This window comes from Capricornis sumatraensis, unplaced genomic scaffold (genome assembly GCF_032405125.1).
Source record: "Capricornis sumatraensis isolate serow.1 unplaced genomic scaffold, serow.2 scaffold3, whole genome shotgun sequence".
NCBI classification, from domain to species: Eukaryota; Metazoa; Chordata; class Mammalia; order Artiodactyla; family Bovidae; genus Capricornis; species Capricornis sumatraensis.
The window spans coordinates 6,901,286-6,914,656 of NW_027184614.1; the positions used below are offsets into that span (position 1 = coordinate 6,901,286).

The 13,371-nt window shown below is 38.9% G+C and overlaps 2 protein-coding genes across 2 annotated transcripts in view; one reads left to right on the forward strand and one right to left on the reverse strand.

The window, feature by feature from the left end:
- The window catches only part of LOC138072335 (kelch-like protein 2), a 159,211-nt gene that overhangs the window by 68,266 nt on the left and 77,574 nt on the right, over positions 1-13,371 (forward strand). The window lies entirely within an intron of this gene.
- Positions 8,121-8,911, reverse strand: LOC138072338 (SIN3-HDAC complex-associated factor). Its single transcript, XM_068963446.1, has one exon. It carries the CDS (start codon positions 8,822-8,824, stop codon positions 8,159-8,161), a length of 666 nt encoding a protein of 221 aa, XP_068819547.1. The 5' UTR covers positions 8,825-8,911; the 3' UTR covers positions 8,121-8,158.

The following is a 13,371-nucleotide window of genomic DNA, read 5'->3' on the forward strand; positions in this document are numbered from 1 at the left end:
GAATTACAGGAAGGGCTTCCACAGTAGGTAGGATGCCTGTTGATACAGTTGAGCACTTAATCAAAAAAAGGCTGTTGAAGTGGAGAAATTATTAAAGAGCACTTGTTTACCCTAAATATTTAACCCCAAACATGTTACTATGCAAATTATACCAGTATTTTGTTGTAAAATTAAGTACAGCCAGCTGCTTGGAGAGACACATGCTTGTTCTTAAAGTACAGCAAGAACTGGGAAACTTGAGGGCTTCCCTGGTGGACCACTGGTTAAGAATCTGCCTGCCAATGCAGGGACACAGGTTCCATCCCAGGCCCGAGAAGATTCCACATACCATGAGGCAACTAAGCCCATGTACCGCAACTACTGACCCTGCAGTCCAGAGCCTGTGAGCTGCAACTGCTGAGCCTGCCTGCTGCAGTTACCAAAGCCCTCTCGCCCTCGAGCTTATGCCCTGCTACAGGATGTTGTTGTTGTCCAGTCGCTCAGTCGTGTCTGACTCTTTGCGACCCCATGGACTGTAGCTTATCAGGCTCCTCTGTCCATGGGATTTTCCAGGCAAGAGTGCTGGAGTGCATTGCCATTTCCTTCTCCCGTGGATCTTCCTGACCCAGGAATCAAACCCGAGTCTCCCGCATTGCAGGCAGACAGTTTACCATCTGAACCACCAGGGGATCCCTCATTCTCTACTGCAAGGCTAAATTTGCCTGTTACTCCAGGTATTTCTTGACTCCCTAGTTTTGCATTCCAGTCCCCTATAATTAAAAGAACATCTTTTTTGGGTGTTAGTTCTAGAAGGTCTTCTAGGTCTTCATAGAACCATTCAACTTCAGCTTCTTCAGCATTACTGGTTGGGGCATAGACTTAGATTACCGTGATATTGAATGATTTGTCTTGGAAATGAACAGAGATCATTCTGTCGTTCTTGAGATTGCATCCAAGTACTGCATTTCAGACTCTTTTGTTGTCTATGATGGCTACTGAATTTCTTCTAAGGGATTTTTGCCCACAGTAGTAGATACAATGGTCATCTGAGTTAAATTCACCCATTCCAGTCCATTTTAGTACACTGAATCCTAAAGTGTTGATGTTCATTCTTGCCATTCCCTGTTTGACCACTTCCAATTTGCCTTGATTCAAGGACCTTACATTCCAGGTTCCTATGCAGTATTGCTGTTTACAGCATTGGACTTTACTTCTATCACCAGTCATATCCACAACTGGGTGTTGTTTTTGTTTTGGCTCCATCTCTTCATTCTTTCTGGAGTTATCTCTCCACTGATCTCCAGCAGTATATTGGGCGCCTACCGACCTGGGGAGTTCCTCTTTCAGTGTCCTATCTTTTTGCCTTTTCATACTGTTGATATGCCTTATGTCAAAATAATTTATAAAATAATTTGCTCTGAGAGAGACTGTAACTATATTCATAACCATGGTGTAAGCTTGGTTACAGTCATATTTGAGATCTGCCCTTAGTTATTTTGATTGAATGATCATTTTCCATTCTCAGCCCCACATGTGGAAGTTGCCCAAATACTAAAGGAGTTTAGTAAAGGAAAGCTCATCTCCAAGGTGAAAAAACATCTACTGAATAGTTTACCAGATGTTAACAGTGGCATTTTAGCATAAAATTGTTTAGTGAGTATATAATACTGCATATTTAAAATATCGTTGAACAGCTTAGAAGATAATAAGGAACCTGTAGATTGACTCTCTGCTGGAAACTTCATGGGTCAATGGACTCTTGATAGTTTTCCTATTAGAATTCAAAGCTGAAATCTTGAACTCACTATCGACTTCAATAATGGCTTTGAGTAAGACGTTACGTTTTCGGTCTGATGTACAGCTATTAAATGAGGCTAATAATGATTCACTACCTCATAGACATGCTGTAAAATGTCACCGCTAACACTTCTAAAAATACTAAGATGCTCTATGATGTTAGGCTTCCTAGGTGGCTCAGTGGTAAAGAATCTGCTTGTTAATGTAGGAGACATGGTTTGGGAAGGTCTCGTGCTAAAGTAAATGGCAACCCACTGCAGTATTCTTGCCTGGGAAATCCCATGGACAGAGGAGCCTGACAGGCTACATACTTGACGTCTCAAAAGAGTCAGATAAGACTTAGTGACTAAACAACAACAATGGATGTTAGCCAGAAAATTCAACAGCAGTAAAAGGACTTGAGTGCTTGAGGAGAAACTCATTTGAGATTGTTTGGGATCACTGTATAAAAAGTGCTCATGTCATCTTTCCCTTACTCTTTACATTTTCACTCTTTATAATCAGCGTATATTTGTGATCCCCTCGAATAAAGATTCATAATTTACTATTGATTCTTCTCCACCCAACAAGTCTTGTATATTTGGATTAGTGTGGAGATAGCACGCTGGGGTGATTGCGGTGCTGTTTTCTATCTTTGGTTTATAACAGCCTTTTCCATTGGTTTAACTGTGGTGGCTGGAGTTACTTATAGCAGAATCTATGGAATGCTTGCTGTTTTTCCATTCAAATTCTGTTTCTCTTAGGAAATAGAGAGTAAGTGCCTTGTGTCTAAAAGGATTTTTGGTAGATGATATGCTTGGAAAACATGATTAACACTTAAAAAATAGTAAAAATGTGTTGAATCAAACCTTTAGGGTTAGTGGTTGTTTATGGTATAGCAATGGAAGTCTTATGGGAGTGAATTTATCTGACATTCTAATACCTAGAAATCTGTTAACTTAGTATTTTATCACTTTACTGGAATAGTGATACTTTTAGTTTATTGTTATTATATAGAGGCAAAACATGGTGAATTTCTTTAACATTAAAAATTACTGTAAGGAATCTGCACACCGTTCTCCATAGTGGCTGTACTAGTTTGCATTCCCACCAACAGTGTAAGAGGGTTCCCTTTTCTCCACACCCTCTCCAGCATTTATTGCTTGTAGACTTTTGGATCGCAGCCATTCTGACTGGTGTGAAATGGTACCTCATTGTGGTCTTGATTTGCATTTCTCTGATAATGAGTGATGTTGAGCATCTTTTCATGTGTTTGTTAGCCATCTGTATGTCTTCTTTGGAGAAATGTCTATTTAGTTCTTTGGCCATTTTTTGATTGGGTCATTTATTTTTCTGGAATTGAGCTGCATAAGTTGCTTGTATATTTTTGAGATTAGTTGTTTGTCAGTTGCTTCATTTGCTACTATTTTCTCCCATTCCAAAGGCCATCTTTTCACCTTGCTTATAGTTTCCTTCTGCTGGGCATACACACCGAGGAAACCAGAAATGAAAGAGACATGTATACTCCAGTGTTCATCGCAGCACTGTTTATAATAGCCAGGACGTAGAAGCAATCTAGATGTCCATCAGCAGATGAATGGCTAAGAAAGCCGTGGTACATATACACAATGGAGTATTACTCAGCCATTAAAAAGAATACATTTGAATCAGTTCTAATGAGGTGGATGAAACTGGAGCCGATTATACAGAGTGAAGTAAGCCAGAAAGAAAAACACCAATACAGTATACTAACACATATATATGGAATTTAGAAAGATGGTAACGATAACCCTGTATGCAAGACAGCAAAAGAGACACAGATGTAGAGAACAGACTTTTGGACTCTGTAGGAGAGGGAGAGGGTGGGATGATTTGGGAGAATGGCATTGAAACATGTATACTATCATATAAGAAATGAATCACCAGTCTAGGTTCGATACAGGATACAGCATGCTTGAGGCTGGTGCACTGGGATGACCCAGAGAGATGATATGGAGAAGGTGGTGGGAGCGGGGTTCAGGATTGGGAACTCATGTACATCCATGGTGGATTCATGTCAATGTATGGCAAAACCAATACAGTATTGTAAAGTAAAAAATAAATAAATAAATAAAAATAAAAATTACTGTAAAATTTTAAATTACTTACAGTTGAGTTTTGAGCTTATATATTAGTTGCGTCCAACTCTTTGCATCCCCATGGACTGTAGCCCACCAGCCTCCTCCATCCGTGGGATGTTTTCAGGCATGAATACTGGAGCGGGTTGCCATTCCTTCTCCAGGGGATCTTCCCAACCCAGGGATCGAACTCAGGTCTTCTGCATTGCAGGCAGACTCTTTACCATCTGAGTCACCAGGGAAACTTGAGTTTTGTTGTGTTTTTAGTTAGAACTCCATAAGCCTCATAATTTTAATCAAAATATTTGACTAGTGAGAACATCCAGTTTTTAGTTATGCCAGCTAAATTATGTTTTACTCTATATACGTTAAGATACAGAACAGATAAAGAACTTATTCAAAATTTAATATGGAAAAAATCGCTGGGGTCAGCTAGCTTGAGAAAATCTAGAAGCTTTATTATAAGAACATCCTATAGAACTACAGGGACATCACACTTGAAGTGGTTTGTTAAGTTCTTGTTTGGAGAAAAGCTAGTTACTCCAGAAGCATTAGTAATTATGTTATTTATTATAGCTTCATATCATTGAAATATATAATCTTTGAAGGTTGTCAAAACAGTTGAATCATTTTGAAGATGTCAAAACAGTTGAATCATTTTGCAGTTCATGTTTCAAGAAGCTTCATGTCTTATATATGAGGTATATATCTTCATGAATAAAAAATAAGTCTACCCTGATTATGATTTAGCATCTTATAAACAATATTGAATAATTTGAGCAGGGATGAGATAAATTAGAAATAAGTCAAAATCCTTATCGTGTGGGTTTTTTTCCCTTGACCTTTGGCTCTTGTTTAGGTATGGAGCCTGCATGGGAGATAGCATGTTTGCATCAGGCATGTGGCAAGTGTGAGGGAAAGGTCTGTCTCACCAAACCAGTTTAGGTGCTTAGTCTGGAGTTGTTAATTTATCTGTGTTTCTGGCGTATTTGATTTGAGATAAGCCAAAGGTTTTATAAACCCTAGCATTATTTACATAAAATTTTTACCTTTTGAACCTTGTTAGTAAAATTAACGTGCTCCTCTAGTTTAAGTGTACTTGTGCCTTCCCCTAGGATGTATAAGTTACAGTTATTTTACTTTGTGTCACTAACATGTATTTATAAGCTGCTGTTTTAAATTAACTTTATAATAACTAGTGTAGAAATTTGGTCATGTAAATATGTTTGATTTTTGGAGAGGGGTTACATTCTTATTTTAGGTTCTATCAGATAGGATTATTATTTTCCATTAAAAAATGTGTTTTATAATTTATAAAAACCTTCCATTGACCTTTGGTTAATCTCAGCATTTGCTTTAAGCAATCATTTTCCACCACTTCGTGGGCTATAGCTTACATTCCATGGATTTTAACTTTTCAGTTTGCTAAGTTTTAACAAATGCATATGCCACACCCAGATCAAGATATTGAGCATTTATAATTTCAAGCCTCTTCCCTGTAAATCCCTCACCCCAAATCTAGGGTGATATGATTTCTATTATAACATTAGTTTTGCCTATTGAACTTCATATAAATAGAGTCACACAGAATGTACTCTTTTGAGGGTGACATTTTTGGCAGAACATAACATTTGTGACAGTCACTTAATTAGCACACATTCCAGTAGTTTGTTTCTCTTTATAAATATGCCGAGTATTCTGTTGTGTGTATTTATCACAGTTTTCCATGTATACAGGTAAGGGCTTCCCTGGTGGTTCAGATGAAGAATCCACTTGCAGTGCAGGAGACCTGGGTTCCATCCCTTGGTCAGGAAGATCCCCTGCAGAAGACAATGGCTACCCAGTCTAGTGTTCTTGCCTGGAGAATTCCATGGACTGAGGAGCCTGGTGAGCTACAGTCCATGGGGTTCCAAAGAGTTGAACATGACTGTGCAACTAACACTTTCACTTTCACCATGTTGATGAACATATGTTTAAAGTTTTTTGGCTGTTATGAAGAAAACTTAAAGCATTCTGATAAGGAACATTAACAATAATGCTACAATTTAAGTGCTATTTGGGGTCAGGTAGAAGCTATGATTAAGATGGATGGTGTTGCTTAATTGCCTATTAAATATGTTTTTTTTTTCCCCTTTGGTTTGCTTCACATGTGCTTTCTTACCATGTATTTTCTCCCTTTTCCTTCTCCAACAGTGATTTAATTTTATTTTAGAATCTCTTCTTATGTCTAGGCTTTGAGAAACAAAGTTGAGATATGATGTATGAATATTGATTGCAGACAGAGTTGAGAAGAGAGAGTATAGAATAATTTCTGATGAAAAATAACATGTACCTGAAAAGAATTATTTATTTAAGGATTAAGAGTGTATTATGTGAGAGAGAGTTTTGATTTAGCATTATATTTAGCAAAAAAAAAAAAAAATCTTTAATTAGCAATCTCTTCAGCGTTGAAAAAAAATCCCATTGAAATAAATTTGGTAATTTTTGGATCTTCTGAATAATATAAAACAATTTAGAAAGATGATGGAAAAATAATAGGCACAGACAAAAGGAGCAAGAAGGAGAGGAAGAGGAGGGTGTAGTCTATAAGTGAGTCATGCTGTGCCATCACATGACCCCGTTGTTTTTCTTTTAAGACAGAGATCTTGCTTAAGGCCTTACTTATTTTATTACACATGTGAAATTGTTCCCCATTAACTATTTTGTGGAACCTACTGAACAGTAATGGTTGGATAAAATACTTTCCCATTTTAATCAACATTACAGATTTTGGAACAAGGAGGAAATATTTGTTGGTGGAAAAATAATGAACCCTTGGTAAAGGACTTCTCAAATGGATCATATTGAGATTTTCATTTTTCACTTAAAATTTCCCGATTTTCAAGCACATTTGAGTGAAAGTTTAACCCAATCCTGTATTTATAATGCTTTGGATGATTGTTTGTTTGTAGGCCAGATGACTGACACACAAAAGAGACCATGAATATAAACCGTTTTGACAGTTACATTTGGTAGTTAATTTGGTGATTATCATTCATAGTTGTAAATATATGCAGCACCTTTGAAAATTCAGAATTTTCCTTAGTCCCCGATGTTAAGAGATAGTCTGTTCTTTGAGTTAACTGATAATCTTGGCCTTTTATTTATTTTTTTTTTTTCTTTTAGTAGAATTTTACTTTAATATAGAATGAAAAAAAAAAAATCCCAAAACCCTAACAGGTTAAAACAAGTCAAACAACCATTCTACACAGATAAAACCTTCACAAAGGTCAACTGAAGAAATCCAGAGCTAAAACTGAATTGTGCAGATTTTCAGTGAAGTCACCAGTCACGTAACATAAACAAATTATTTACACACTTGCAAGCCCTCTAAGAAATGTGCCCCAAGAAGCATTAACCTTTGTTTTTCTCGTGTGCCATCCTAAAGACTTGCACATTGTTATTTTTCAGATAATCTAACATTTTTAATAGAGAATGTTCTCTACCAAGTGGTAATGCTTTGGTACTATTCATATAGGATTGCTTATCCTAAAGACTTGACATTTCCCCAAGAGGAACTTTAATTCTGCTTTAAGTTTTGATTCTGCTTTTTAAGTTTCATATAAATTAAAATCTGCATCAAATATCAATATGGAGGGAGGTGACACAGGATGCAACATATACAGTCAAGTTACCTCTGCATCTTTAGAAATTACTCCTTCAAGATATTCGCACCAGAGAGCTGTCTGTCCTGCTTAATATTCAGTAGTACAGGTTTGAATCACCAGAACCTCGGCAAGACCTTAATATTTCAGTTATTAACAACTACCTCTAGGGGCAAGTCCATGTTTACTAAGTTATGACAAATTTATTATAATGAAGGAAAACAAGTGTAGCCAGCCATCTTAAAAAATGCCCCAACCACTGCTTCTCAAAATAGAAAGACTAAAACTACATACGTTTATCATACAACAAATCCCATCTCTGTCCCCTGAAAATTCCCCTAATTTCATTCATTAGAAGGGGATTTTTAAAAAAGACTTAAAGAGCACTTTACAGCAGCATTCAGCTTTCCTATGAAATACTCAGCATCTTAAATATTATGTACACTTCTTTTTTATCTCTTAGTAAGCTTCACTGGCTTCAGAGTTTGTGGAACTGGAGGAAAAATAACCCATTCAAAACTATTCTACAAATCCATCTTTTGGCAGAATAGCAGGTATCCAAATTAAAAATAGGAGGGTCATTTTGTTGCTTTGTTTTCCAAAATTTAAATCGTTTTTGCTCCCCTTCTACATAAAGCTTAGTCACCACTCCTGAGTGGAGATAGGCAGAGGCTCTGGCCCCTGCTCCTCCGGCTTCTCAGCAGCTGCTTTCTTATTGCTGCAGCAAGGCTTGAATAGATGTGTGTCGATGAGGACTTCCCCAAAACGGCCCTTATAGATAATGCCACAGCATATTTTCTGTCTTTTCCAGTATGTGAGATCTAAAAAGGAAAACACTGGCGTTCTGTTGGAGCCAGAAGCCATCTCTGTATCTGAGCCATCATCTGACTGGTTACTGTAACAGGGAGACTGAGCTGGAGAGGCACTTGAGGTTGTACTGTGAGCATCAGAATTGTGGCGTTTAAATTCCTTCTGCAGTTTACTGATCTGGTTACTTTTTATCCTGTTTCCAGATAGAGTTTTCACTTTCTTTGGTTTCAGTGTAGTCTTTAGACTGGGTCCTGCCCTTGCATCTACCACATGATTCCAGTTTTTTTTTGATCCTGCTGGCAATTTCTTCCATCTTTTCACAAGCAGGACACAGGCATTACAGATATCTCCTGAACGAGTCTCATGTAACCCAAAACAGCTCTGGAAATCCTTTTCATAGCGTTTACTGTCAGTGAATCGAGAACTGGAGGATTTAGCTCTGCAAATACAGCAGCCCTCTATACTTCGGTACATCTTTGGCTTGTGAAAACCAAACATCTTTTCTTCTGGGCAATAGCCTTCCAAAAGCAGCCGTTCCACGCGCAATAACGTTCCCGAGGGGCGAAGTGCACGCCAAGTCAACCCCCACTTCAAATCGCTCCCTCCTCCTCAACTGCCTTGTCTAGAACAATCTTGGCCTTTTAAACTTGTTTCTATTTAATTACAAAAAAATTTTTTTTGAGGCCCACTGGTGGCACTTGTCAATTCCTGTTTTCTTGTTTAGATAGTGACTTGAGGCCTCAACCTCACAGCCATGATTTAACCAGCTTAAGTTCTGGTTTTGAAGGTAATTATTTGTAAAATTCTGAGGTTGTTGAAAGGAAGAATCTTGGAGGATCTGATGGAGATACAGAAGAGAATTTTGACCTATAGGAGTAAAACATACGTTCAGTTTTTCGAGAGATCAGCAGTCATGTTTTTTTGTTTGTGTTGGTTTTAGAGAGGAGAGACTAAAGGGGAGGAGATTAAAGTGGATTAATTCTGAGTAATGATAGGAAAACTGGAATGAAATATCCATTTTGGAAGAGGGGGTTACCTGCCTTCTGTGTTCCAGTTACTTTGCTAAATGCTGAAATGCTGACCTCATTTAGTTTTTGTAACATCCTGGACAGAGGGTTGTTTTTTTCTTTTTTTACACATCAAATAATTGCAACTTTGGTTTGACTTTCTAAGGTGACACAGTGAGTATGTTGCTCATACACCCTTCAAGGCCAGAGTTCTCTGACTCTGGAGCTTGTGAGTAGTTTCCATTCTCCATTCTTTTCATATAACTCCATTCTGCTCCTGAAGCTGTACAGGAACTCAGTAACAGATTGGGGATTAATATCTATGGCTCCTAAATGCTGTCATACCTGTGAACTTTAGACTCGAGATCCAGAGACCACTGTGAAGGGGAGAAGAACTTGAGTGATGGAAACTCCACATGCCCCTTCTAAATGTAAGCACTCCCTTTTAGAATCCAGGTTCTAGGGTGGCTGATCACTTCCCAATCCCTGGAACTTAGACTAGTGATTGGTATTAATTAGAAACTTGATAAACAATCATCAGATGAATAATGAGGGAACGCCTGTAAGATAGGCTGGCCCTGTGTGATAAATAGAGGCTGAGACAAGCAAGAAGTCCTGGCAGGACAGGAGGAAGGTACCTAGGAACAACCATTCTGTATCTTCTGAGCACGATTTTAGTTTCTTGGAGAAGTAGTCAGTGCATCGTATTGTAGGGTCCACTGGGATAACAGCCCTAGATAGAGGCATCTAGGCATCACGTGAACTAGAACTGGGTCTGGACAGCGGAGCATCAGTGTCCAGGGCCACATCAGTGTGGGCAGAAATAAATGTCCAGTGGATTGAGCTGCTTAATTAGAGCTAAGACTTTCTCTGTGCTTAGATTCAGATCCAAAGCTGCCAATTTTGCAAGTGATGGATGCAAGGGCAGGAAGGCAAGCTGGCATTGGAAGGCCCTCTTTATTTATTCCACTGTGTGTCAGGAAAAATGAATCATGTGGGAATGTTCAGTGTTTTGTTTGTTCAACACTGTCTTATGTTCCCTTGAGATCAAAGCAAATGTAATTGATGTCCATTAAACTCTTTCTAATGTGACTGTAGGTTAAAGCTGTAGATTCATTTACTTTTATAATAAGATTGTGAAAGTGAAGTCGCTCAGTCGTGTCTGACTCTTTGCGACCCCATGGACTGTAGCCCACCAGGCTCCTCCGTCCATGGGATTCTCCAGGCAAGAATACTGGAGTGGGTTGCCATTTCTTTCTCCAGGGGATCTTCCCCTGGACCCAGAGATCGAACCCAGGTCTCCCGCATTGCAGGCAGACGCTTTAACCTCTGAGCCACCAGGGAAGCCCATAATATGATTGTATCTTATTGCAAATATTTTAGAAATATTAGTGTGTTCAACCATTATTAGTCTTCATTGTCATTGATTATAATATTTCATTATGTGAGTGTAGCCTAATTTAGCAAATTGCCGTACTATTAAACCTTTAGTTTTTCCCCCCATACTCTAATAAACAATGCTAAAGTAGAATTCATGGATATAGAGCCTATTTCTTTTTTTGAACTGTTTTCTCAAGGTAGAATCCCAGAACATACTTTCAGGGCCAAAGACTTTAAACTTTTATTTTTTTGGTAACTCTTGATAACTGTTCCCTATTTCCTTTCTTAAAGAACTGACTAGTTTACAGTGACAGCAGAAATGAGCTAAGGGCCAAGGCTTACTATACCTTGACTTGAATGTTTGATGTTAATCGTTTTTAATCAATAGTCATGAAATACTTTCATTTTAATTTATATTTATTTGGTGGCTAGTGAGGTATCAAATATATTTCCTATTTTTATATATTGTGTTGCTTTTCTCCAAATTGTCCCTGGTTATATCTTTTACTTTTAGAATATTTGATATGAAAAGAAAGCAATTTTATGTCTGTTGTGAATGATCTGGCAAAGAATGTCATCTTGTGAGGGAGAATCAATTGTAGCATTTCGTTGTAATGGGACTGAATGTTCAAAGAACAGAAGCCTTGAATCAGCGCTAATGTGCTGCTCCGGTCGTGTCAGGCAGTGTTGAATGGTTGACCAATTTTTTAAATTTTTTCAATAACTCTGCAGGCAGATGCTATCTTCATTGTAAATTTGAGCCAGCAGCCATGAAAAGGGTAGTATAAGAGGGACTTTCATTCTGTCTGAAAGCTGTCTTGCTCCCACATTTTGTGTGTGTGTGTGCTCCCTTTGCCTTTCCCCCTCATTTATAATATCATTGGAAATGACATCAGTTACAGATATCTTCTGCATAAGAGTCAGCTGCTTGTAAAACTTTTACCTCTGGAAGAAATTTTTCCTGGAAGGTGATATGCTATTAATTCTAAGTAGGAATTAATAATAAGATGTTTTTTCTTTTGACCCTGCTGGCAGTAGCTCTCCCAAGGGATGAAGCTTGGGTATGGGATGTACTGGGAGGTGAGGTAGGTGTATTTAGAGAATGAAATGAAACACTTAGCAGGAAAGACAGATTGGGGTGTAAAATCTTAGCTGGGTGCACAGAGCAGAAAGCTGGCTGCCTGTGACCCAGCTTTAGGGCTTTGAGACATAGCAGTGCATATGAGGGGAAGCCCTGGTGGCTCAGTGGTAAAGAATCCACCTGCCCATGTAGGAGACGTAGGAGACGTGTGTTCGATCGCTGAGTGGGGAAGAACCCCTGGAGAAGGACATGGCAACCCACTCCAGTATTCTTGCCTAGAGAATCTCATGGACAAAGGAGCCTGGTGGGTTTCTGTCCAGGGGGTCGCAAAGAGCTGGACACGACTGAGTTACTGAACACACACACAGCACAGTGCGAATGAGGTGGCAGGATGCCAGAGACAAACATTTCCTGTTTCAAAACTGTCCCCAGCCAGGCCTACATCCCACAAAGAGGAAGGAAACTTTCTTCTTCCTTCATTGCACCTACTGCCCCCTGAGGTCATAGGCATCAAGAAGTAATGTTCATTGCTATTGTGGTTTGTAACTGTTTTTAATACTGTTTCTATGAATAAATGTGCAAGGTGTGTCACATAGCCAATTACAAAAATAAAGTTGTGGCATATGACTTGTAATTGGGTACTAAAGGGAGGTTTTAATTTTTATTTTTTTTTTTTAAATTCTAATATTAATTTTTCAGCTGTGCTGAGTCTTCATTTCTGCACATGGGCTTTCTCTTATTGCAGCCAGTGGGGTTTACTTTGTTACAATGCACAGGCTTCTCATTGTGGTGGCTTCTCTTGTTGCCGAGCATGGGCTCAAGGGCTCTCGGGTGCGTGGGCTTCAGTAGTTGTACCTCCTGGACTCTAGAGCACAGAATCAGTAGTTGCGGTGCTGCATGTGGAATCTCCCCAGACCGGGGATGGGACCCATGTCTATGGTATTGGCAAGCAGACTCTTAACCACTGGAAAGAAAGTAAAAGTGAAGTTGCTCAGTTGTGTCCAACTCTTTGTGACCCCATGGACTGTAGCCAACTAGGCTTTTTGGTCCATGGAATTTTCCAGGCAAGAGTACTGGAGTGGGTTGCCATTTCCTTCTTCAGGGGATCTTCCCGACCCAGCGATCAAACCCGGGTCTCCCGCATTGCAGGCAGACAGACGCTTTACCTTCTGAGCCTCCAGGGGAACTACCTTAACCACTACCTTAACTACTGGACAACCAGGGAAATCCCAGATTTTAGAAGAGGTATGCTAATGAAAGTTATAGGTTATCTTTCTTAATGAGGCTTTTTTAGTCTAACAACATACAGCTTCTTTAACTTTGGGGATAATTTCTACCCTCTGCTCATGCCCTTTGGATAGCTGTTTTCCTTGTTTTCACATTATTCCTGGCATACAAGGCCCTGGCACTTTAAACAAACAGGTTCATCTGATATGGTTATAAGATGGTTCCAAAATTTATAAAAATTTGCTTTTTGGCAGTGCACTAACTGTAATGTTAACACTGACTGAGCTGTGAGCATCGTATAAGCATCATTCTCAGACATCTGGAAATCTTACGTCTATGGAATAATCAGA